Genomic DNA, 26863 nt, shown 5'->3' on the forward strand with positions numbered 1-26863 from the left:
GAGAACCGATAGAGGTACTCAAGGTACCCTCCGCCACACACCGTCAGGTGGCTTAGGGAGTATGGATGTAGATGTAGATGTAGAAAACTGCACCAGCTCAGACCTTATATAGACGAGCGCTTGAATATTTGACTATTTCCGTTAATATATTATAGTTTATAATTTCCCAGGGTTAAAATGATCCTTTCTAACTGGTTTTGATGTTAACTATTGGGTTTTATTATTTAAATAACATGAGTGAGCTGTATCAATTTAAATACGCGGAACTAACTTATGACCGAGCGAGGTGGCGCAGTGGTTACACACTGGACTCGCATTCGGAAGGACGACGGTTCAATCCCGCGTCCGGCCATCCTGATTTAGGTTTTCCGTGATTTCCCTAAATCACTCCAGGCAAATGCTGGGATGGTTCCTCTGAAAGGGCACGGCCGACTTCCTTCCCCATCCTTCCCTAATCCGATGAGACCGATGACCATGCTGTCTGGTCTCCTTTCCCAAACCAACCAACCAACCAACTTATGCATCCGCCGTGGGAATTCCCGACTTATAACCACGGCAGCCCTTTTGAACAATAATTTTTACATATTCAAATTTACTTAATTCTTAATTAATGCACTTGCAAAGTTAAGACTGGAGTTATTTTACATAGAAAAATAAAGGTAGCAAAATATCGAAACAGATCTCGGAATTATTTGGTAGTTTGGTCACAATTGGCACTGAAAGTCATATAGGCTACATATTTTAAGTCTTAATATCTATTTAACTAATAGACTTTAGGTTAATTTGAACACTTTGCTGGAAACAGTAAAATTTAGGCTTTCTTTTGGATGCAGTCTTATAGCTGAATTTGACCTATTAGCTCACTCGAATTTTACTTAATATGTATTGCACAATATACGTCATTGTCCATAACTGTTAATAGTATGCATTTCCAATAAAACTGATTAGCTCATTACTTTCAGAATAGACATTAGAATGTACTGAAATAATAGATATTACTAGGGGAATTTTGTTTAAACTATTTCTGAATTCTGTACTATGAGGCTGAAGGCCACAGAATCTGTAGATCTGTAGTCGGAATCTGAGTAGTGAAAAAAAAAAAAAAAAAAAAGGTTTATTGCTTAATTAAGTTACTGAAGGAGTGTAAAACCAAAACAGGATAGCAGTGGGCAACCCTGCTTCGTTACAAGGTGAATACAACATTATCAATACAAATGGGTAGAGCATGTAACTAATTTGGAGGTACTGAACAGAACTGGGAAGAAGAGGAATTAGTGGCAATACTTGAGACTAGAAGAAGGGATCAGTTGGTAGGACACATTTGGAGGCATCAAGGAATAATTAGTTTAGTACTGGAGGGAAGTGAGGAGAGTAAAAATGATAGAGGTAGCGTAAGAGATCAATACAGTTAGCAGATTCAGAAGGATGTAAGTTCCAGTAGTTACTAAGAGATAAAGATACATTCACAGGATTGAGTAGCATGGAGAGTTGCCTCAAACCAGTCTTTGGACTGAAGACAACAGCAACAACATAATAAAGACATAACTGCCATGTCAGTTCAGAATGATACTTGACTACAGTGAAATGTTATACTATATAAGTAATTTGTGGTGCCAGAAACTCCCTTTTGGTTGTACTGTAAATAATCTCTATTTGTTTTAACTTCCATGAAATGTAGCCTATTGGCCTATGAGGTCACCCTAGGCTCAGTTAATATACACGACCATCATAATTCCTAGCACTGCTAGATAAACTGAATGATTTCACAAACTCTTGTTAAACTAATACTGGCAACTATGTTAGAACCTCCTTTTAACTTTGATACCCCTTTTTCACAATTGGGTTCCACATTAAACTTATGCCCTTTTTTAACTGTTAATTAGGGGTGTAGAAATCTTCACATGATGAGGATTGAATCACAGATCATAGTACAAAAGCCCTCGAAGCAACTGTAATTATTTTGCACAACTAGGGGCAGGGAATTCACGAGCATCGCCCGTTGAGGGTGGAATGGCCATACTTCTTTGCCTGTAGAGAAGCTTTTGCCACATTCACTAATCCCAAAATTCACAAGGTTTTTGCCTCATTGGCCCTCAAGCGCCCAGTGACTAGCCTGGTCAAGAAGGTAACGTCCAGTCTCTGCTCTAAATAAACAGTATGGTTGTGATGACGTTGTTATGTCATGCCATAAACTGATGGGCATCTTGTTGCAGCACCACTAAACAAACAGCATCTGGTAAAGTTCATGGAATAGAACACTGAGTTTCCATCTGCATGATACTGAAGTACATCTTAGGTATGGTCAGACTTTCCCAGGACACCTGCAACCACTCCCACAGTCTTTTGTATTCTACTTGTAATGGTTCTAGCTCCTTTGATGATGACCTCGATACTCCCTCACAATTCGGTATTCACCAATTGGAGCTTTTGGGCCTCAGTTTGGAAAGACAAATAGGCCCCTTCACTGTTGTTAATGCCACTTTTTAGCTGCTAACATGTGATGCACCACTTTTAACTCTATAAGTACTTGTTACTCAAAATATGGCAGCAAACAAACATTGATATGCAACATAAAAACTGAAGCTAAACACTAGTACAGACAGAACATTCCCATTTGGCTGGTGTGTTTTCATGTGTGTTTGTAATCATTGAAACCTACACTGACACTGTCAAAGACCTTTTTTATCTCCACCGTCAAGTGAGTGTATCCCCCTTTAAACACACTTCCGACCATATGTCCATGTAACCCTTTTACCTCATTATCCTCTCAGCAATAGTTTCTTGCAGTATGTTCCTATTTAGAAAAAATATCATGTAAGTGAAAAATACCAAGTCATACCATTGTTTAGAATGCTTTTTAAATTGTAGGTACTCTTTTAATTGCCTGGATACTTTGGGTCACATGCCAGATGGAGGTAAGGATATACCACTTGCAAAAGAACTGTGCCCAATAAGATGCTGTGGTGTTCAAACTAACCTTCAGGTTCAGAGAAGCTACAGCTCCTCTTTTCAGTAATACTACACGTGTTAGTGAAAAAAAAATATTTAATATGCTTATGGGTAGATTTGCAACTCTTGATGTGCTTCTGTGTTAAATTTGGGCAAAATTAAGAAATATTAACAATGGTAAAATGCATTGAATAAAATGAAGTTTTATTTCAGCTTATTTTTGAAGTACAAATTTGTATTTTAACTGAGTGGTACATGAGGTCGTTGGAATGTTCCCTCATTAAACATCTTCTCCCATTCGTGTCCAAGTGGGTACTCATAAGATTCTGCTGATTCAGCTTTCATCTTTGTACTGTAACCTGGAGCCTGTTAAAAGATACAGCACATAATTAAAATTAAAATATAAATTAACTGGTACAGTATCTATAATTAAGCAGTGTACAAACAACTCATTTCTTATAAAGTGCAGCTGAAGTCCTTTTCAGTAGCTTCCAAGGATGTTTGACCATTGCTTTATGTGGTACACTTCAGAATTTTGACCAGTCCTCATAAGTTAGTCTGTTTGCCACAGCAGTAATTAGGTTTTATACTTCCCTGACTCTTCTGTTTTACAATAGCACCACTAACAGTGTACCTGAGCGTTTGTAGCTCCTGAGGAATGTCTCTGATAGACTGGCAAAAGTCCCTAAAACCATGCATCATTCAACTTGATCAGGTTTCTCTAGTGACTGATTTGAGACAAAAATCAATAGTTGTATTTGCGCTTATACACCATCAGATGTATATTGTGACTCAGTGCAGAGTGCAGTCAGCAGGATGTCCAGAAACTCCTTACATAGTGTATGGGAGGCAGGTGCTGTACAGCAATGGTAAATGAACACAGTTTGAGGGAATTTATTATAAAGACAACTGCGTAGCTCAAATATCACGGTGGGGTGTGTCCTTGATCTTACTGCTACATAAGAATGTTATTTACACTACTGGCCATTAAAATTGCTACACCAAGGAGAAATGCAGATGATAACGGGTATTCATAGGACAAATATATTATACTAGAACTGACATATGATTACATTTTCACGCATTTTGGGTACATAGATCCTGAGAAATCAGTACCCAGAATAACCACCTCTGGCCGTAATAACGGTCTTGATACACCTGGGCATTGAGTCAAACAGAGCTTGGAAGGTGTGTACAGGTACAGCAGCCCATGCAGCTTCAACACGATACCACAGTTCATCAAGAGTAGTGACTGGCGTATTGGGACGAGCCAGTTGCTCGGCCACCATTGACCAGACGTTTTCAATTGGTGAGAGATCTGAAGAATGTGCTGGCCACGGCAGCAGTCGAACATTTTCTGTATCCAGAAAGGCCCGTACAGGACCTGCAACATGCGGTCGTGCATTATCCTCCTGAAATGTAGGGTTCGCAGGGATCGAATGAAGGGTAGAGCCACGGGTCGTAACACATCTGAAATGTAAAGTCCACTGTTCAAAGTGCCGTCAATGTGAACAAGAGGTGACTGAGACATGTAACCAATGGCACCCCATACCATCATGCCGTGTGATATGCCAGTATGGCGATGACGAATACACGCTTCCAATGTGCGTTCACCAAGATGTCGCCAAACACGGTTGCAGAAACTCGATTCATCCGAAAAAATGACGTTTTGCCATTCGTGCACCCAGGTTCATCGTTGAGTACACCATCGCAGGCGCTCCTGTCTGTGATGCAGCGTCAAGGGTAACCGCAGCCATAGTCTACGTGATGATAGTCCATGCTGCTGCAAACGTCGTCGAACTGTTCGTGCAGATGGTTGTTGTCTTGCAAACGTCCCCACCTGTTGACTCAGGGATCGAGACTGGCTGCACGATCCGTTACAGACATGCGGATAAGATGCCTGTCATCTCGACTGCTAGTGATACGAGGCCGTTGGGATCCAGCACGGCGTTCCGTATTACCCTCCTGAACCCACCAATGCCATATTCTGCTAACAGTCATTGGCTCTCGATCAACACGAGCGGCAATGTTGCGATACGATAAACAACAATTGCTATAGGCTACAGTCTGACCATTATCAAAGTCGGAAACGTGATGGTATGCATTTCTCCTCCTTACACGAGGTATCACAACAAAATGCATAACAAACTGACTTTCAGATATCATTTGAAAGAACAGAAGTAATGACTAACATAAAAACTGCCTCCCCACACCTCTGGACGAGTTATGGAGATGTCAGCAGAGTAGAATAACTGAAGTACCTGGATGAGATCATTATGAGAAAAAAGAAAATTGACATGGAAGCAGTTAAGGCATAAATATGCAAACTTGAAATAGACTTCCAAAAGTCTTGCACGATCTACAAGAAAAAATACCTTTCATAAAACCTAAACACATCATTATGAAATGGTTCTGAAGTCAGTAGCTATGTGTGTAGCCAAAACCCTATCTGTAAATTCAAATAGAGGCCATCCTTGAAGAGCCAGAAAAAAAAAGAGGAGCACAGAATCATTAGGGCATTTGGGGGACCCAATTACATAAATGTCATCCACAAGTCTGTGGCAAAGGCGAGAAAGTATGACACAATCTACCAATCTACAAAAGAAGTGCACAATTTTACAATTATCTAGAATGGACGGGCAGGAACAGGTTGACCAAGAAGATCTTCCTCTTTCTTTCTGCAGACTTCAAAAACAGAATGTCCTGGTTTAGAAATCCCAAAGACAACCTCCAACTCGTACCAATCAAACCTGAAGATACCTTTGACAAGAATCTCTTCGGCAAGAAAACTGTGATGAATGGGCTACACTAAGATACAGAACCAAAACGAAGATGCCGTGACCCCTTCAACGGAGGAGCGTAAGCAAGCTTGTTGACAAAGAATTAAGGATATTTGGGCTGCTCAGGAATTAAAGTTCACTGCTAAATGTAACAAGACTTAATTCAGGACGGAGGAGCGTAAGCGAGCTCATTGACAAAGAATTAAGGACATTTGGGCTGCTCAGGAATTAACGTTCACTGCCAAATGCAACAAGATTTAATGTGGTCTTAGACAGCCCCAGCAAAATAACAATATAAAGACAAACTGGAGTGCTATCTCAAAGCTTGCTAAAAACCATGGACTGATAATATCGCCAACTGCCTCTGTAATTTTCTGTGTTATTTATGGTGTATTTTGCTTCTTCAATTGTTTTACAAATAATTAATATCTTCATTTACGTCATTTCTCATCTGATGACAGTTTTATATCCTGAAGTAAGAGCAATGCTACACAGGAAAGCCATGTATGTTTGTGATTCTATTAAGCTACTTCTATTGCAATTTAGGTTTTCATCTGTATTTCATTGTGATGCATTTCTGTGTCAGTGAATACTTACAGTAGGTGCAATGTAGTGAGCATGTTTAACATTGGTTGGGTTTTCAAAATGCTCATGCTGCTGATCGACATACTCAATTACTCGGTTCTCCTTCGTTGTCGAAAGGCAGATGTAATCAAATATCTGGAGATGTTGCACCATCTCACAGAGTCCAACACCACCAGCATGAGGACAAACTGGAACTGTAATGAAGAAAAAAATAATTAATCCTTCCATCATTTCTATGAATATAATTGAAAACACCAGCTTTTGAAAATATAGAGCTATCATACAAAGTTTTTGTGACTTTCTTCAGATTCAAACATATGTGTGTGTTGGGGGGGGGGGGGGGGGGCGTCTGCCTGCCTGCCTGCTTAATGTTATGATTTTATGATTTGGAGGTCAATGGTAGGTCAGTGGTGACCATGCTCTTATGTAACTATGTAACTTTTGGAGAACAGATCCCTACTTAACTCAAGTTGAATTGCCAAGTGACACACAGCCACAAAAAGGAGTGTCTTAGATTAGGTTAACATTTCATCCAAATCTTCCTTCAGAACAGACATTAAATAAACTAAGGTGAACATACTTTTTATGTTTTAATCTTTCTGTCCAAAAGAGGAATGTGAGTTTGAATGCTTAACAGTCATCGCCACTTTTTGTGTGTGTATCCATCACTTACTTGAGTCTTCAACACAGAAGGGAGTGCAGGTCTATCATGTGAATCATTATTTTTGTCTGATCCACAATTATTGTAACAATTATTTTGAGTACTGCAAAGTACATGGAATTATTTTATTTAACAATTTAAAACAGCCCTCAATGTGATCCCCCAGGTTTTCTCTGTGCAAATGATTAATAGTGTGCTTCCAGGTATTCTGCTGAGCTGTTGGTTCCATTTTATGCACAATATTTTAATGAGTGACCTAGCCATCTTCTTCAGGTATGATGAGTTTTGCTGTTTTGTGTGTTCACTGCCTAGACTCCAACCATATTGTGAACTAGTTTCTGGGACAGCGTAATTAAGAAGTCTATCAAAATGAAGGTGTCAGAAAACATGAAAAACAGGGAAGGCTCTTGGAGGCTAGCACTCAGTTTATTAAAATGTTGCCAGTCATGATATCCACCAGAGTTGGAAGAAGGTGAGAGAATTACTTTTACATGTGTGGTGTCTGTTCTTTCGGGCATGTCTGAAAGAACAGACACCACACAGTCATGATTCCATGGATGTATATATACATGATGAAAGAGAGATACCAACATCAGCTGCATGAGGGCATTGATATAATTCAACAGTGATAAGCGAAAATTCAGCTGGACTGAGACTCAACCTGGATTTTCTGCTTAAGGCGGGCAGTCTCCTTACTCGCTTCAGCTATCCAAGCATGCTTCTTGTCCAACCCAAATTCCCAGCTTGCCGCACATTGATTTCGCACCTGCCCTAGTCCATTTTTCTTATTGCTTGCAGTATCTCATATGATTCTCGCAAGAAAACGATCTAAATATTACTATTATATGTGTGGTGTCTGTTCTTCTGGACATGTCCAAAAGACAGTCAGATAGCTGAAGCGATTAACGCGACCCCTCACTTAAAGCAGGAAATCCGGGATGGAGTCCCAGTCTGACACAAATTTTCACTTGTTGCCACTGAATTATTTCAGCACCCTTAGGCAGCTGATATTGGGTTTCTCTTTCATTGTGTTGAGAGAGTCTGAGTTTCACAGAATATCAGTGCTGTCCGTGAAAAACCAAGGGACATAGTGGGCATCAGAAATAGAACTCAGTTATAAATAGCAGAGAGGGACCAACAATAATTCACAATCTGGTTTGAATCCAGGCAGCACATACACACAACAGCAGAGCTTGCAGTGCCTGAAGTAGAAAGCTGGGTCAGTAGATATTGTACATAAAATGAAAACAACAGCTCAGCAAAACCATGAAAGGCTATCAAGCCCTCAAAAGGCAAATAATTGTCCTTAAACTGTAATATGTAACTTTATTTCTATGAGCATGTGTTATGCAACAATATATGAATAACTAGAAATGCTGTAGGAATAAGTAAAAGGAGCTACAAAAAAAAAAGTAAGAAATTATATACGTTACATAATAAGAAAATTTTATCAACCACTGATGATGTCTATAAAATACACATTGTACCATGAATGAATGAATAAATAAATAAATCAAAAAGAAAAAAATGATGTAGGCATGTCTCATTCTGCATAGATCTTGGGCACACTACAAGGACTTAAGCAATGATTACACAAGTATTCAGGGGAACTTATATTTTGTAACCTTTGTTTGAGCCAGCTGAAAAGCAAATGATTAAAGAATGCAATTGGCAGCATTTGTGTACTCTGTTGCCCAACTTATTGGATAGCTCAATAACAGATTCATGAAAATCAACTCTGAACAAAGTGGAATACTTTTGCTTATGTGTATATTGATTACAATATGTGCCAACAATTCTGATAATTGATTCAGATGTATGTTGTGTGTGTTTCCTATTTGCATTGTTCAGAAATATAAGAATGCTGATGTTTATAAAGAATTGAATGAGATCATCTCTGCAAATTCATCACCCAGAGTATTCACTAGTAGTGATAGCTCATTTTACAGCTGCAACCTTTCAATCTGCCTTTGGTCTACAGCAGAAATATTCTTAGAAGGTGTAGATGATCCAGATAGTAGTAATAATAAGAAGAAGAAGATGACGAGGAGGAGGAGGAGGAATTTAGGGCATATGCATGTTCTCATGTTTGTTCGTACTTCTATACACTGATCATGACTGGCTGTTATTACAGTGAAGTACTGCATGAGGAGACAAGAATTATCAACTCCATGCTCAAAAATTTCAAACATACAATTGTATGCTATGTTCACTACTGAGCAATGAAATTATTATTGACTGGTGTTAGAATTTAGAAATAAACTAGTATCAGCTTTAGTACATACTGATTTCATTCTTTAGGAGTTGGGACACACAAGAAGGTACTTTCTGAAATCTGAACAGGACGGTTAGTTTATGACAGTTTTGTGCAGGAACTGCAATGAAATGGAACAATTAAACGTGTTGGAAACTTCGCATGGCATCTCCCCTGAATATGCAAATTACTATAACAAGGCAGATGTTCCTCACAATGCAAAATATCTTTATACTAACAGCAGAATCTTTGAAATTATAGCAGCTCCACAAAATAAAAAAATTGTGATTTAGTGGAACTACAATACACAAAACTGTATCACTTTTATGAAACCCTGTAATTGTCTCTCATTGTGATGCATAAGTTTGAAATTTGGCTCAAGGTGGCTACAAACTTCCTCTTTAATGGTGCAAAAACATGGTGCCCTGTGACTTCAACCTCGGGCTCAGTGACACTTCAAACAGCAAGGTGTCAACACAGGTGAAAAATAGGCCACAGCTCAGAAGTTCATGAGACGTCAGTAAAGTAGGGTTGAATGTGGTTGCAGTGTTGAACATTGTCCTGATGCTCACTGTACTGTGAACTGTAGGTTTCACCTGAGAAATGTGTGGGAATCAGTGCCCCAAGGGAAGGGGTAATTTCAAATGTATATGAATTCCTAAGGGACCAAACTGCTAAGGTCATCGGTCCCTAGACTTACACACTACTTAAATTAACTTAGACTACTAATGTATGCTAAGAACAACACACACACCCATGCCCGAGGGAGGACTCGAACCTCCGACGGAGACAGCCGCAGGGATTGTGGCAAGACGCCTCAGACTGCGCGGCCGGGGTCATTTAATTGCTGCCATTTATGCCACCTCCTGAGGGTTTTTCGTGTTGTTTCTGAGAGGCTGTGTGTCTCAAATAGTTTCCTCAGTTCCACATAAGAAAACTGTGTGATTCCAAAGCTGGGTGCTGCAGTTTTGACTGCCATCACAGAGACATCAAAGGAAGGGGTAAAATGTGTGTAAGAGAGTGTGTTACAACCTTCCCATCATGTGACACATCCATGATTGGGCAGAACTGTGGTGAAATTTGATGCCAATGTCACGTCATTCACCCACACTACATCTCATATGAACTTAAGAGTTGTGACTTTCTTTTTTGCATGTGTCGACACCTTGCTGTTTGAAGGGTTGCCAAACCAGGGGATGATGTTGCAGAGTGCCGTACTTCTGCACCATTACAGAGGTAGGCTGTAGGCACCTTTGAGCTAAATCTCAAATTGATGCATTACAATGGGAGACAATGAGGTTTTGGAAAAATTGATACTTCTTTTTTGTTGTGCATTGTATCGACATGTCTTTTATGAACTTATTGATACATGAGAACTCCATGAAGTCTTTAAAATTACAGTTTGGATATGGTAGTGTAAGCCACTGAAATAATTTTAGCAGAAAAATTTTGTGCATCTTCTGAATCATTTGAAGCTTATTAGAATGACACTAACTGCAACTGATTTCAGTGTCCATTTTTCAACAATGATAAATTTTTGATGAAAATATTCTACAAGGGTCAAGAGATGAATTATACTTTATAGGAATTTTGTGATGTGGAGTTGTCATGGTTGCACAGCTTATTTTTTAGGCTCAGAAAATGTATATGGCAATTTTATAGTTTAATTTGAGATAGTTACTTTATTTAGTGTAATTTGAGATAGTTACCTGGAAGACAAATATTACACTACACCAAACTTTTTTTCAACCTAGCACCTTTTGGTTAATTGTGCAGTTTTCTAAGTAGTAATCAAAAACAAATCTCAGACCTACAACGTGGCACTGATAAGAGTAAACTTAATGTCCAGTACTCTCTTTTGGAAAAAATCAAATAGGGTTTCCAGTTCTCTGTCTACAATTAGAAGATATATATTTCTGTTTTGTATGATTCCAGAAGCAGAATCAAAGGGGGTGTTAAGGAGTGAGACAACTGGGAGAGGAGGGAATAGTGTGAGTGGGCCAAAGAGGAAGTAGAGATTTTCCCTGGAATATATTCATATTTAAATGATTTGGCACAGTTTACAATGTTTCTTGTGCATTTTAGAGTTAATATAATAGATATAACAGACTGATAGAACAAAAGTGACTGGATAGTAATGATGAAGTGATGTCACCCTGTCGTTCCTTTCCGTATCCAGTAAGGAAAGACTAGGTTGCTTGTGGAAACACAATAGCAACTTCCAAGATGTAAATGGTATGGAGAGTGGTTGTGAGGTACATTCCTTAATCCAAAGTGGTGTGTGTACTATAATCTACCCTATCAGTGCTACAGAAAATTGTTCAGAACTTCAGGTTATAAAATCCCTCTTTGGACCACAACAACCTGGAAATACATGACTTTGTCGGAGTGGCTGGTAATAACAGCTACAAGCTATCTGGTAAACAATTACATATTGAAGAGAAGTGGTGGCCCCGTTGACTCTGTCACAGTAAAAACTTGCTTTTTGATCACACGATACTTTCAGTTGATGGCCTAGCACCACATCCGCAAAGTATGAACTTGACTATGTATTACAAATAAATAGGTGAGATATCTGCTCATGGCCCAAAATCTCCTTTGAAAAATGCAATGGAGCTGTGAACAGCAATGTAAGTGGCATACCTCAATGTTTATGCACACATGCTCCATCAGTTAGTTTATGTCATGTAGATTGCTGCTCTTCATAATGGCAGATATCCTAAGCATTATGAATGTTCTGGTACTGCAGCATAATAAATGCAAAATTATTTTTACATCTGACTAAGAGTTCATAATATAGGTTGCATTTTAAAAAGAGCCAATATAATGCAGCTTTAAACATACCTCCCAATTTGTAAGCCATTAGGTAAACAGACAATATCTCATTGACACCACCAATGCGGCATGAATCAATCTGACAATATTGCATTCCACCAGCCTGCAGAAACTGCTTGAACATTACGCGGTTGCAGCACATCTCTCCAGTTGCCACACCAATCCCAAGTGGTTTCAGTGCCTATTTTGTTTAAAAATGCACAGAAAAACAATAAATTATTTTGACATCAAATTTATTTTGTTTCCAATAATTCCATTTCCTAAAATATTTAATTATAGTTACTGGGCATTTGCTGTACCTTGGCTATTGCAGCATGTCCAAGAACATCATCAGGGGAAGTAGGTTCCTCGATCCAAAGTGGCTTGAACTCGGCCAGTTCCTTCATCCAGTCAATAGCTTGCTGTACGTCCCAATTCTGATTGGCATCTACCATCTTCAAGAAAAGGATGCCAATCAGTAATGTATGTTATAATATAACTCAGTATTTACAAAGTCAACTTTTACCTACACAAAAATATGTGCAGATTGGGACCAGGATGTAAGAAACATAAGATTACTTTTAAAAAATCATGAACTTTCAGAACTACACATTTCTTATTGGAAAGGTAAAGAGGAATGACTAGGGAAAAAACAAATACTAACATAGTTTCACCCAGCTGAGAATCAAACCCGGCCCCCTGCAGTTGGCATTCAGCCACACTCACCCCGCAGCTACCAAGGCGGACTTCCCGGTGACTGACTGAAGTGTGCCAGACAGAAACATAACATACACACACACACACACACACACACACACACACACACACACACACACACACACACACACTTGTGTGATTCATGGAGAGTGATAACTGGGAAAGTGTAGAGTGAGTAGGGAATGGCACATTAGTTACGGGCACTCTATTATATTTCATTTATATATCATTATTGGATAATGGATAATCCATTCAGCTGTTTTACTGATGTTATTTGATTCATATAATCAATCAATTTAAAAATTATACAGTCTTATCTTCAGACGTCCTTGTGACAGTCCAACTCATCCAAAACACTCAAATACAAAAGTGATCCAAAACATTGGCAAATTGAAAATCAGTAGTGCTACTGTAAGCATAAAATATGCCAATTCTTGTGTACATTCTATGTGAAGCTACTGGGGCTGTGATGCACAGCATTTTCAGCCACTGGGCATCTGGGTTTGTGGAAAAGTAGTGTTCCAGCAGCAACACCATGGGATATGTTGACATGCAGGAACATAAGGCCAGCATGTAGTCTAACGATAATAGGACAGGAACCATGGAAACACATGAATTAAGTGGTCAATGTCTTGAATGAGATTTTTCACTCTGCAGCGGAGTGTGTGCTGATATGAAACTTCCTGGAAGATTAAAACCGTGTGCCGGACCAAGACTCAAACTCTGGACTTTTGCCTTTCGTGGGCAAGTGCTCTACCAACTGAGCTACCCAAGCACGACTCACGCCCCATCCTCACAGCTTTACTTCTGCCAGTACCTCGTCTCCTACCTTCCAAACTTAACAGAAGCTCTCCTGCGAACCTTGGTAGAGCACTTGCCTGCGAAAGGCAAAGGTCCCGAGTTCGAGTCTTAGTCCGACACACAGTTTTAATCTGCCAGGAAGTTTCATATCAGCGCACACTACGCAGCAGAGCGAAAATCTCATTCAGGAAACATCCCCCAGGCTGTAGCTAAGCCATGTCTCCGCAATATCCTTTCTTTCAGGAGTCCTAGTTTTGCAAGGTTCGCAGGAGAGCTTCTGTTAAGTTTGGAAGGTAGGAGACGAGGTACTGGCAGAAGTAAAGCTGTGAGGACGGGGCGTGAGTCGTGCTTGGGTAGCTCAGTTGGTAGAGCACTTGCCCACGAAAGGCAAAGGTCCCGAGTTTGAGTCTCAGTCCAGCACACAGTTTTAATCTGCCAGGAAGTTTCATGGCCAATATCTTGTAAACAGAAATGGAGGATACTGTGGAATATCAACTGAAGGTGAAACTTGAAACTTCCTGGCAGATTAAAACTGTGTGCCTGACCGAGACTCGAACTCGGGACCTTTGCCTTTCGCAGGCAAGTGCTCTACCATCTGAGATCTGAGCTACCGAAGCATGACTCACGCCCCGTCCTCACAGCTTTACTTCTGCCAGTACCTCGTCTCCTGAAGATGTCGATGAACCAAGAAAATGTTTCTTTGGGAGCATTGTAGCCAGTTGTGGTGATGTGACCAGTAGATAGACTAGCGTATTTCATTTGTCTTGCTTTGAAAGAAGTGAAAAGTGCTGGTGTAAGAAGCAGATAGAATCAAGAGACAGATTTTGTTGGAAGCCATATTGGACTTACACAATGGGATCATAGTGGTAATGTTTGTAATCAGATATAGTGTAAATCTAGCAGAGATATTCAGCCTGTGTCTCTCATCCTTCCCTATCTCTGTTTTGACATATCATTATTTTCTCAGTGCTGGTGAAAGTGATCTGTATCCTCTCTCCTCCCTCAAATTACCTCTTCATCTCACAAATACACAGCCATGGTCACTACAACTGTAAGGGTTGGTTGCATTTTATTTGTGTGTGTGAGGTTGAGGGGGGGGGGGGGGGGAGGGAGGGAGGGAGGGAGGGAGGGAGGGAGGGAGGGAGAGAGAGAGAGAGAGAGAGAGAGAGAGAGCACATATTCGTGTGCCTCTGTCAATGGCGAGATTATGAACAATGAAGCATTGTAAAAGCTAGAAATATTGTGCTGACTGTTTTCTTATGCTGTTACTCTTTATTTGACCCATTTCTGCTGTACACGAATATGAATTATTTTTTTAATGTTTATGTTTTTTACATACAGAGTGTACAAAATTGTGCCACAAAATGTATGCCTAGTGATTTATTCTTCTAGCAATTTATTCTACAAGGGTTAGTGCAAAAGCCACTGCAACTATTTTTTTTCTTGCAGATATGTGAACAGACCACAAACTGCTGTTTGTCACATTAAAGCTATGGATGCATAGTGTGTATTCACAACAATAGATGGCTCTGTGATCGCTCGTAGCAGCATATAGTGCACTACAAAATCAGTTGTGTGGCAAGTGTCATGTGAGATTGAAGTAACCCATTTTGAGCTGCACACACACACATCAAAATAAATCTACTCCAAGGAAGAAATGTGAAAGAATGTCACAGTGAATAATGCCCTCCCACACCATATGGTAGCATAGTGGGTGGGAAAGTTTCAGCAAGAGCATGTGGCAACTGGTGATAAGTATTGCTTGGGATGACCTTTGAGTGTGCAGGCCAGTGTGGCATATTCCATAATAGAGTATCTCTTGGAGGAGACAGACAATGGACGCTACTGCAGTTAGAAAGAGTAAGCGGTATTGAGAAACCAACCATCCACAGGATATTGGGAACAGACCTACAAATGTGCAAAATTGCTTCACAGTGGGTACTTGCTTGAACTGAAAGAAGTTCAGTGGTGGTTTTGATACGTAATATGCTACAAACATTTAGCACACCACAACAGGATGGCAACCACTTCTTCTCATGCATAATCACCATTGATGAATTTTGTGCCAAGCGATATGAACTGAAACTCAAAAGATCAATCCACAGAGTGGTGACATGCCTGATCACCAAGGCAACAGAAGTTATATCAGAAAACTTCCCCTGTGAAATTGGCAGTGTTTGTCACATATGATGTCAGGGGTGTCAGTGTTTCACAAGGCAGAATAATGAGAACTGGAATTTATTGATGCGACAGGTATGATGTAGCATTTGGGCGGAACGCCTGAATCTTGTGGACAGTGCAATTATATGGCAAGACAATGCAAAACCACATAAAGCAGAGTGTGAATGGTGGCAACTGTGACACTGGGTGTGGGAAGGATAGGAACACCCACTGTAGTCTCATGAGCTTTTGCCCTATGATCTCACATAAAAGATAAACAAATCACTATGTGGCAAGCAGTTTGCGACAAGAGAGGACATTTCAATTGCTGTGTGACAACAGGTGACCCAATTCAGACATGGTGCAAGAAATGGTGGTGCAGATGGTGTTCAGTGCGTCCCACGTTGTTGGCAGCATTTGGTGAACGTTGCAGGGGGCTACTTTGAATGCCTTTAGATCCAGTTTTGTCATGTCAACTGTATGTGTGATGCGCTGTAATTATTTTGCACCATCAAACCAGTATTGTCCTGGACACTACTATAATAAATATGTGAGGTGCAATGTTCACATGTTCTTCAGTGTCTATACGGATAGTCCCCACCTTGTTGTTTCATCTGTATATGTTGCATTTTCAGATTGGCTGGTATCTGCAGGATGAAAACAGTTGCAATGACTTTTGCCCCAACTGTCATTTATACAAATTACACGTGTACAAAACACATTTACAGCTACAAAAATTGCTCGAAGTGACCACTCTCTGCTTCCATGCATTCCCTGAGCTTTCATTCCAAATTTGGTCAAATCAATTTTCAATATACTCTCTCAGAACATCGACATTTGGTATACGAGTTTAATACAGCAAGGAGTTTAAATGTCCCCATAGGAAAAAACCAATGGTTTCAAATCTGACAATCGAGCAGACCCTTCAATGGATCCCCCTCGGCCAATCCACTTGTTCAGAAACTAGTTATCAAGATACTGGTAAACTATCCATGTAAAGTTAGGTGGAACACCATCGTGCATAATCCACATTTGTTGGGTGATATCTAGAGGTACACCATCAAGTAAACAACTCTTGCTGGGAGACTGTAGATGTCTAGCAAGATGTTGCAGAAAGAAGTAGGGACCAATGAGATGATCACGAATGATTCTGTCCCACACTGAAATTGAACTTCTGTTGATGTCTGTCTTGCCATACTTCACGACCATTTTACTAGCTCAGATGCAGATGTGATTGTTATGATAATCGATGACCCCATCACATGAAAAGCCAGATTAAACAGTAAATAAGGTACATGCTAAGAGCTGCAGAAACACAGTACTGAGCCCTAAAATGCATTGGCTGAAAGTTTGCATCATTTAATCCTTGCACATGTTGACGGTGATATTAGTACAGAAGATTTTCATGCAGAATGTTCCAGATCATCAAGTGATTAACCCCATCCCTTTCCACAATTCTCCTTGTACTAGGTGATGAAGTTTCACCCACAGAGTGAAGAAACCGTTCATCTAGCTCAGGCATTCACATATTGCAGGTCTCCTGTCATTTGCAAGTATCTTCTCAAATGAGATTCTTCCAGAAGCTAACTGCCTCCCAGAGAAACGCTCAGCATAAAGCTGACATTCTGCATTCACATTCCCATCTGCTAGGCCATAAATGTAGTGCATATCTGCCATTTCAGACATTGAAGACACCCTTGTGAAGCGTTCTGGTGGAAGTTACTGTAAACAAGAAGTGAGTGAAAACACACATTTGAAGATAATTACACAACCAGGAATCATTGCAAGGAATCCCTTTCATAGCTTCCTAAAAAGGATTTTTGGACCCATGTTAATACAAACATTTTGTAATGTTTTAATGTCAAGAACAAATCCCTAAATTTTCTGATACATGTTTTTATACACCCTGTATAACATAATGGATAGAAAACTAAGTAACATAGCACTAGAATAAACACTGTTTTATGTATGGGTTCCCATTAATCTTTAAAATTGGTTCAGATTTAATTTTCACAATTTCTACACTTTCTCCTTAAGAAATATGTAAGTACATCAGACAAGAGAGTTTTTGTGTACATACCAATTTATTGTCCCAGCCGATGATTTCTCTTACTATTTTACAACGGCGTTTATCATCCTCTAAATTTTGACCAACTTTAACTTTGAAACACGTGAATCCCTGAGAAAGGTACTCTCGGCAAAGATCACGCACACGTTCAGATGAATAACCTAACCAACCTGTAATGTAAAATGAGTATAAGTAGGGTTAGTTGATATATCAACAGCAAGTGAAATTTCAAGTGCAGAATATCATATCCTCTTTCCCTCCCCCAAAGTCACTACTGTTTTATTGTGCTGCCCTATTGCACTGCTGCCAGGAAATCTGTGAATATCTTATTTTTCCTTAAAATTGAGATGCAATATCAGTGAAGTTCATCTAGATCTACACCTTTATCGACATACATACTGTACAAGCCACACTGTCATGCATGGTGGAGGGTACCTTGTACCACTATCAGTCATTTCCTTTCCTGTTCCACTTGCAAATAAAGCAAGCGAGGGAAAAGCGACTGTCTATATGCCTCTGTATATGCCCTTATTTCTCTTATCTTAATCTTTGTGGTCCTTATGCGAAATGTACACTGGTGATAGCAGAATGATTCTGCAGTCAATTTGAAATGCCAGTTCTCTAAATTTTCTCAACAGTGTTTCACAGAAATAACATAGTGTTCCCTCCAGGAATTCCAGTTTGAGTTCACGAAGGATCTCCATAACACTTTTTGTGTTGACCAAACCTACCAGTAACAAATCTAGCAGAACACCTCTGAATTGCTTCAATGTCTTCCTTTAATCCGACGTTTTGGGGATCCCAAACATTCAAGTGGTACTTAAGAATGGGTTGCAGTAGTGTTCTATATGCAGTCACCTTTATAGATAAGCTACACTTTCCTACAGTTCTCCCAATAAACTTCACCTTCCCTACTGCCCAATACATGCTACCCCATTTCCTATTACTTTGCATCATTATGACTAGATATATAATTGAAATGACTGTGTCAAGCAGCAAATCACTGAACTGATGTTCACTTACAAGTGTAGTAATCCACTGTATCAACAAAGCTCCCAGAAGCCACCAGTCAAACTTACTACAACCATCCAACAGCTGCATCACCATCAACAGTGTGGCATGTCCCCATTTCCTGATCAGCTGAATCAGCTGAGTACAAGAACCTGATACACAGTCTTGCTATCAGGAACCGTGTACCCGCACCTCTCCTCTAAATGCTGGATAAATTCTGGCAATGAAATTTGTTTCTCCCACCAAGGATTGAACTAGTTATCTGCACATGCATTAGTGCCCTTGGCTATAAGACCTGGCATTCCTTCAATAACCACCCATGTAATGAACAGTTCTAGTGATAAGGTGGATGCTGTGGTTTTCACAATGGTATGTAGGGTCCCCTGAATAGGTCAGGCGTGCACTACACGCCGGAAGCGGCTACAAGGGTAGCAGAGTACGTGTGGAGTGCACATGTGGGTTTTTTAGGTTAGAGAATTCCCTCCCTAGGCCCGACAAGACGCCTCCTGAGACGCGGCAAGGTAGGAGTAGGCAAAATGCAACAGGGAATAACAATATTAGTGTGCTAATAGTAAACTGCGGGAGCGTCTATAGAAAGGTCCCAGAACCGCTCTCATTAATAAATGGTCACAATGCCCATATAGTACTAGGGACAGAAAGCTGGCTGAAACCAGACGTAAACAGTTATGAAATCCTAAACTCAGATTGGAATGTATACCACAGAGACAGGCTGGACAGTGAAGGGGGAGGCATGTTTATAGCGATAAGAAGTGCAATAGTATCGAACGAAATTGACGGAGATCCGAAATGTGAAATAATTTGGGTGAAGGTCACAGTTAAAGCAGGGTCAGACATGGTAATTGGATGTCTCTATAGGCCCCCTGGCTCAGCAGCTCTTGTGGCAAAACACCTGAAGGAAAATTGGGAAAATATTTCTAGTAGATTTCCCAACCATGTTATAGTTTTGGGTGGAAATTTTAATTTGCCGGATATAGACTGGGAGACTCAAATGTTCATAATGGGTGGCAGGGACAAAGAATCCAGTGAAATTTTTTCAAGTGCTTTATCTGAAAACTACCTTGAACAGTTAAACAGAGAACCGACTCATGGCGATAACATATTAGACCTTCTGGTGACAAACAGACCGGAACTATTTGAAACAGTTAACGCAGAACAGGGAATCAGCGATCATAAAGCGGTTACTGCATCGATGATTTCAGCCGTAAATATAAATATTAAAAAAGGTAGGAAGATTTTTCTGTTTAGCAAAAGTGACAAAAAGCAGATTACAGAGTACCTGACGGCTCAACACAAAAGTTTTGTCTCAAGTACAGATAGTGTTGAGGATCAGTGCACAAAGTTCAAAACCATTGTACAATATGCGTTAGATGAGTATGTGCCAAGCAAGATCATGAAAGATGGAAAAGAGCCACCGTGGTACAACAACCAAGTTAGAAAACTGCTGCGGAAGCAAAGGGAACTTCACAGTAAACATTTTTTTTTTTTTTTTTTTTTTTTTTTTTTTGCATCAGTCTACTGACTGGTTTGATGCGGCCCGCCACGAATTCCTTTCCTATGCTAACCTCTTCATCTCAGAGTAGCACTTGCAACCTACGTCCTCAATTATTTGCTTGACGTATTCCAATCTCTGTCTTCCTCTATAGTTTTTGCCCTCTACAGCTCCCTCTAGTACCATGGAAGTTATTCCCTCATGTCTTAGCAGATGTCCTATCATCCTGTCCCTTCTCCTTATCAGTGTTTTCCACATATTCCTTTCCTCTCCGATTCTGTGTAGAACTTCCTCATTCCTTACCTTATCAGTCCACCTAATTTTCAACATTCGTCTATAGCACCACATCTCAAATGCTTCGATTCTTTTCTGTTCCGGTTTTCCCACAGTCCATGTTTCACTACCATACAATGCTGTACTCCAGACGTACATCCTCAGAAATTTCTTCCTCAAATTAAGGCCGGTATTTGATATTAATAGACTTCTCTTGGCCAGAAATGCCTTTTTTGCCATAGCGAGTCTGCTTTTGATGTCCTCCTTGCTCCGTCCGTCATTGGTTATTTTACTGCCTAGGTAGCAGAATTCCTTAACTTCATTGACTTCGTGACCATCAATCCTGATGGTAAGTTTCTTGCTGTTCTCATTTCTACTACCTCTCATTACCGTCGTCTTTCTCCGATTTACTCTCAAACCATACTGTGTACTCATTAGACTGTTCATTCCGTTCAGCAGATCATTTAATTCTTCTTCACTTTCACTCAGGGTAGCAATGTCATCAGCGAATCGTATCATTGATATCCTTTCACCTTGTATTTTAATTCCACTCCTGAACCTTTCTTTTATTTCCATCATTGCTTCCTCGATGTACAGATTGAAGAGTAGGGGCGAAAGGCTACAGCCTTGTCTTACACCCTTCTTAATACGAGCACTTCGTTCTTGATCGTCCACTCTTATTATTCCCTCTTGGTTGTTGTACATATTGTATCTGACCCATCTCTCCCTATAGCTTACCCCTACTTTTTTCAGAATCTCGAACATCTTGCACCATTTTATATCTGTTCATCTTCAGCTTGCGACGTCGGCATGTATACCTGAACTATCATTGTCGGTGTTGGTCTGCTGTCGATTCTGATTAGAACAACCCGGTCACTGAACTGTTCACAGTAACACACCCTCTGCCCTACCTTCCTATTCATAACGAATCCTACACCTGTTATACCATTTTCTGCTGCTGTTGATATTACCCGATACTCATCTGACCAGAAATCCTTGTCTTCCTTCCACTTCACTTCACTGACCCCAACTATATCTAGATTGAGCCTTTGCATTTCCCTTTTCAGATTTTCTAGTTTCCCTACTACATTCAAGCTTCTGACATTCCACACCCCGACTCGTAGAACGTTATCCTTTCATTGATTATTCAATCTTTTTCTCATGGTAACCTCCCCCTTGGCAGTCCCCTCCCGGAGATCTGAATGGGGGACTATTCCGGAATCTTTTGCCAATGGAGAGATCATCATGACACTTCTTCAATTACAGGCCACATGTCCTTTGGATACACATTATGTGTCTTTAATGCAGTGGTTTCCATTGCCTTCTGCATCCTCATGTCGTTGACCATTGCTGATTCTTCCGCCTTTAGGGGCAATTTCCCACCCCTAGGACAAGAGAGTGCCCTGAACCTCTATCTGCCCTCTTTGACAAGGCCGTCGGCAGAATGAGGCTGACTTCTTATGCCGGAAGTCTTCGGCCGCCAGTGCTGATTATTTATCAAAATTTAGGCAGTGACAGGGATCGAACCCAGGACCGAAGACGTTTTGATTATGAATCAAAGACACTACCCCTAGACAACGGGTATCATAAACAAAAACGTAGCCAAAGCCTTGCAGACAAACAAAAATTACGCAAAGCGAAATGTAGTGTGAGGAGGGCTATGCGAGAGGCATTCAATGAATACGAAAGTAAAGTTCTATGTACTGACTTGGCAGAAAATCCTAAGAAATTTTGGTCTTATGTCAGAGTGGTAGGTGGAACAAAACAAAATGTCCAGACACTCTGTGACCAAAATGGTACTGAAACAGAGGATGACAGACTAAAGGCCGAAATACTAAATGTCTTTTTCCAAAGCTGTTTCACAGAGGAGGACTGCACTGTAGTTCCTTCTCTAGATTGTCGCACAGATGACAAAATGGTAGGTATCGAAATAGATGACAAAGGGATAGAGAATCAATTAAAATCGCTCAAAAGAGAAAATGCCGCTGGACCTGATGGGATACCAGTTCCATTTTACACAGAGTACGCGAAGGAACTCTTGCAGCAGTGTACTGTAGGTCTCTAGAAGAGCGTAGCGTTCCAAAGGATTGGAAAAGGGCACAGGTCATCCCCGTTTTCAAGAAGGCACGTCAAACAGATGTGCAGAACTATAGACCTATATCTGTAACGTCAATCAGTTGTAGAATTTTGGAACACGTATTATGTTCGAGTATAATGACTTTTCTGGAGACTAGAAATCTACCCTGTAGGAATCAGCATGAGTTTCGAAAAAGAAGGTCATGTGAAACCCAGCTTGCGTTATTCGCCCACGAGACTCAGAGGGCCATAGACATGAGTTCACAGGTAGATGCCATGTTTCTTGACTTCCGCAAGGTGTTCAATACAGTTCCCCACAGTCGTTTAATGAAAAAAGTAAGAGCATATCGACTATCAGACCACTTGTGTGATTGGATTGAAGAGTTCCTAGATAATAGAACGCAGCATGTCATTCTCAATGGAGAGAAGTCTTCCGAAGTAAGAGTGATTTCAGGTGTGCCGCAGGGTAGTGTCATAGGACCGTTGCTATTCACAATATACATAAATGACCTTGTGGATGACATCGGAAGTTCACTGAGGCTTTTTGCAGATGATGCTGTGGTGTATCGAGAGGTTGTAACAATGGAAAATTATACTGAAATGCAGGAGGATCTGCAGCAAATTGACACATGGTGCAGAGAATGGCAATTGAATCTCAATGTAGACAAATGTAATGTGCTGCGAATACATATAAAGATAGATCCCTTATCATTTAGCTACAAAATAGCAGGTCAGCAACTGGAAGCAGTTAATTCCATAAATTATCTGGGAGTAGGCATTAGGAGTGATTTAAAATGGAATGATCATATAAAGTCGATCGTCGGTAAAACAGATGCCAGACTGAGATTCATTGGAAGAATCCTAAGGAAATGCAATCTGAAAACAAAGGAAGTAGGTTACAGTACGCTTGTTCGCCCACTGCTTGAATACTGTTCAGCAGTGTGGGATCCGTACCAGATAGGGTTGATAGAAGAGATAGAGAAGATCCAACGGAGAGCGGCGCGCTTCGTTACAGGGTCATTTAGTAATCGCGAAAGCGTTACGGAGATGATGGATAAACTCCAGTGGAAGACTCTGCAGGAGAGATGCTCAGTAGCTCGGTACAGGCTTTTGTTGAAGTTTCGAGAACATACCTTCACCAAAGAGTCAAGCAGTATATTGCTCCCTCCTACGTATATCTCGCGAAGAGACCATGAGGATAAAATCAGAGAGATTAGAGCTCACGCAGAAGCATACTGACAATCCTTCTTTCCACGAACAATACGAGACTGGAATTGAAGGGAGAACCGGTAGAGGTACTCAAGGTACCCTCCGCCACACACCGTCAGGTGGATGGGGAGTATGGATGTAGATGTAGATGTAGATGTAGATATTCTCTCATTTATATTTTATTGCTGCATTATTATTCTGTAGTAGTGGGCTGAAGTAAATTTGTTAGAGTTGTCTTTTATTACCAGTCAAAATTAGAAAAGTTTAACTGAAAACTAAAATAATGAAAAATTCCTAAAAGTCTAAAAACTTCCTGAGTTTTTCTCGAATTTCCCAGTTGACCTGGGGTGCATATACCATGTACGAATTTTCACCATCAGAAATGAGTCTCCAAATGTAAGGTCTTATGTAGTCTTTAGGAATAGCACCAACAGTTCAAAACAGTAATCTCACTCAAGCTGGTGTGATAAGCACATTTTAGTGGTGCCTCAAATAAGGTGAAAATTGTATGAAGTACAACAGTTTCATGAAAATAACACTAAGACAACTGATGACACAATTGAGGTTATAAAAATGTCATTCAGCCACAAGAACGTGAATCTTTGCATATTCACAAACAATGAGCAGCAAATGTGAAAGACCTGACTGGCTGTGGAGACAGCTACACTACATTTATGATTTGTCTTTTCTTTGAGGTGACTATGTTGCATGCTCCTTTAATATAAATGAGAGCTGCACTAGTTACAAGCACAAAAATCAGACACTCATAAAATTTATTCACACATGGTACAGCCTCCTCTTCCTTTTTCTTGTTCAGTCCACTTTACCCCATCCAGTTGCCTCTCCCATCATGCGCTGCTGCTGCTTATAGTCTGGCTTCAGCTGCCAGAAACTGTGGTCGTGTGTGTGTGTGTGTGTGTGTGTGTGTGTATCTATATTCTTCAAACATTGTGAAGTGCATGGCAGAAGGTACTTCTCATTGTTCTACACATTAGGGTTTCAGCAAGTGTATTTGCAGCTGTGAATATGGACTAATATCAGCTGCATAATGGTATGATGACAATGAAATTTTGTGCCAGACTGGCACTCGAACCTGTGTTACAGGGGAGACATTTTATTTGAAAGTCGCTTGCCCAGTGTTGGTGGAAATACAAAATATTGCAGTGCCTTTTCTGAATTCCAAAGCAATGTTCCTTCGTAATTTGGAATAACACAGGCACTGCTTCCACCGGACAAGTGACTTTCAAGTAAAATGTCTCCTCTGTATGGGAATATACATAATGGATGTACAAGTACAGGTTGTAGACATTATGGCCACCGACCTACTGTCGATATAAACCCATTCGGGCAACAGCAGCGTCACGTGGCAAGGAATGACTGCTAGTCAGACACGTGCACAGTGCATGTAGTATCAGTGAGCATGCTGTCCATTTGTAGAATGGGGAATGTGCGCAATCTATCTGAGTTTGACTGAGGGCAGATAGTGATTGCCCGAAAGTTCGGCACGAGCATTCCGGAAACTGCACGGTTTGTCAGGTGATTGAGGAGTGCTGTGGTGAGTGTCTTCAACATGTGGCAAAACACGGTGAAACCACGTCCAGACATCATGGGGTTGAGCAGCCACCCCTCATTACCTATGTCAGACGTTGTATGCTGGGCAGACCAGTAAAATAGGACAGGTGGTGGCCTGTCGCAGAATTAACATCAAATTTTCACGCCGGGCGGAGCACAAATGTGTCTGAGTGAATAGTGGACCAAACACTCCGAATGATGGGCCTAACAGCCATGCATGTATCAATGTTAACACCATGGCATCAGCAACTATGACAGGGCACTTGACTGTCAGCACTGTCTGATGAATGCCGATACCTTCTTCATCATGCCGATGGGAAGGTGCGAATCTTTTGTCTTCCAGGAGAACAGCTTTTCGACACCTGTACTGTGGGACAGAGACAAGCTGGTGGCAACCGCTTTATGCTACGTGAAACATTCATGCTGGCACCCATGGGTCCAGTGGAGCTCGTGCAAGGCACCATGATGGCCAAGGGGTATTGTAAACTGGTTGCAGACCATCTACACCCCTTCATGATGATTACGTTTCCCGACGGCAGTGACATATTTCCAAAAGATAATGAACCGTGTCACATGGCCAGGAGTGTGACAGAGTGATTTGAGGAACACAGTGGCGAGATCCAATTCATGTGCTGGCCCTCCAACTCACTAGATCTGAACCCGATCAACCACATCTAGGATGTAATGAACGTCGTGTCAGAGCTCATCAACTCACTCCCCGGAGTTTACTGGAATCAGGTGACTCGTGTATGCAGATGTGGTGACAACTCCCTCCACTGACCTAACAGGGCCTCACTGCTTCCATGCCATGATGCATTGCCACTGTTATCTGTGCCGAAGGTGGACACACCAGCTGTTAGGTAGGTGGTCATAATGATTTGGTTGATGACTGTACAGGCCATAAGCGGAAAATGACAGCCTTTAAACACCAAACCACACAGCACAACCATATTACAAGAATTTATTATCTTTATGTTGTCAGAATAAAACTTTCACTCACAAGGGAACCTCCCCATCGCACCCCCCTCAGATTTAGTTATAACTTGGCACAGTGGATAGGCCTTGATAAACTGAACACAGATCAATTGAGAAAACAGGAAGAAGTTGTGTGGAACTGCGAAAAAATAAGCAAAATATACAAACTGAGTAGTCCATGGGCGACATAAGCAACATCAAGGAGGACGGGAGCTCAGGAGTGCTGTGGTCCCGTGGTAGCGTGAGCAACTGTAGAAGTAGAGGTCCTTGGTTCAAGTCTTCCCCCGGGTGAAAATTTTACTTTCTTTATTTTTGCATAGTTATTATCTGTCCGTTAGTTCATTGACTTCTCTCTTCACTGTAATAAGTTTAGTGTCTGTGTTTTGCGACCGCATCGCAAAACCGTGCGATTAGTAGACGAAAGGACGTGCCTCTCCAATAGGAACCG

General features: G+C 40.7%; 1 protein-coding gene across 3 annotated transcripts in view; it reads right to left on the minus strand.

Moving 5' to 3' along the window:
- Positions 1–3132: 3132 nt before the first annotated feature.
- The window catches only part of LOC124607486 (mitochondrial enolase superfamily member 1-like), an 82749-nt gene continuing 59018 nt past the window's right edge, over positions 3133–26863 (minus strand). For all 3 annotated transcript variants that reach the window (XM_047139858.1, XM_047139856.1, XM_047139857.1), the window contains exons 7-11: positions 17802–17959; positions 12364–12498; positions 12074–12245; positions 6327–6508; positions 3133–3315 (exon numbers count right to left, since the gene is read on the minus strand). In XM_047139858.1, coding sequence (XP_046995814.1) covers positions 3190–3315; positions 6327–6508; positions 12074–12245; positions 12364–12498; positions 17802–17959 — 773 coding nt within the window. In that variant the 3' untranslated portion in view covers positions 3133–3189. The remainder of the gene's footprint in view (positions 3316–6326; positions 6509–12073; positions 12246–12363; positions 12499–17801; positions 17960–26863) is intronic.

The sequence above is a fragment of the Schistocerca americana genome, chromosome 3 (assembly GCF_021461395.2).
Source record: "Schistocerca americana isolate TAMUIC-IGC-003095 chromosome 3, iqSchAmer2.1, whole genome shotgun sequence".
Classification (NCBI taxonomy): Eukaryota; Metazoa; Arthropoda; class Insecta; order Orthoptera; family Acrididae; genus Schistocerca; species Schistocerca americana.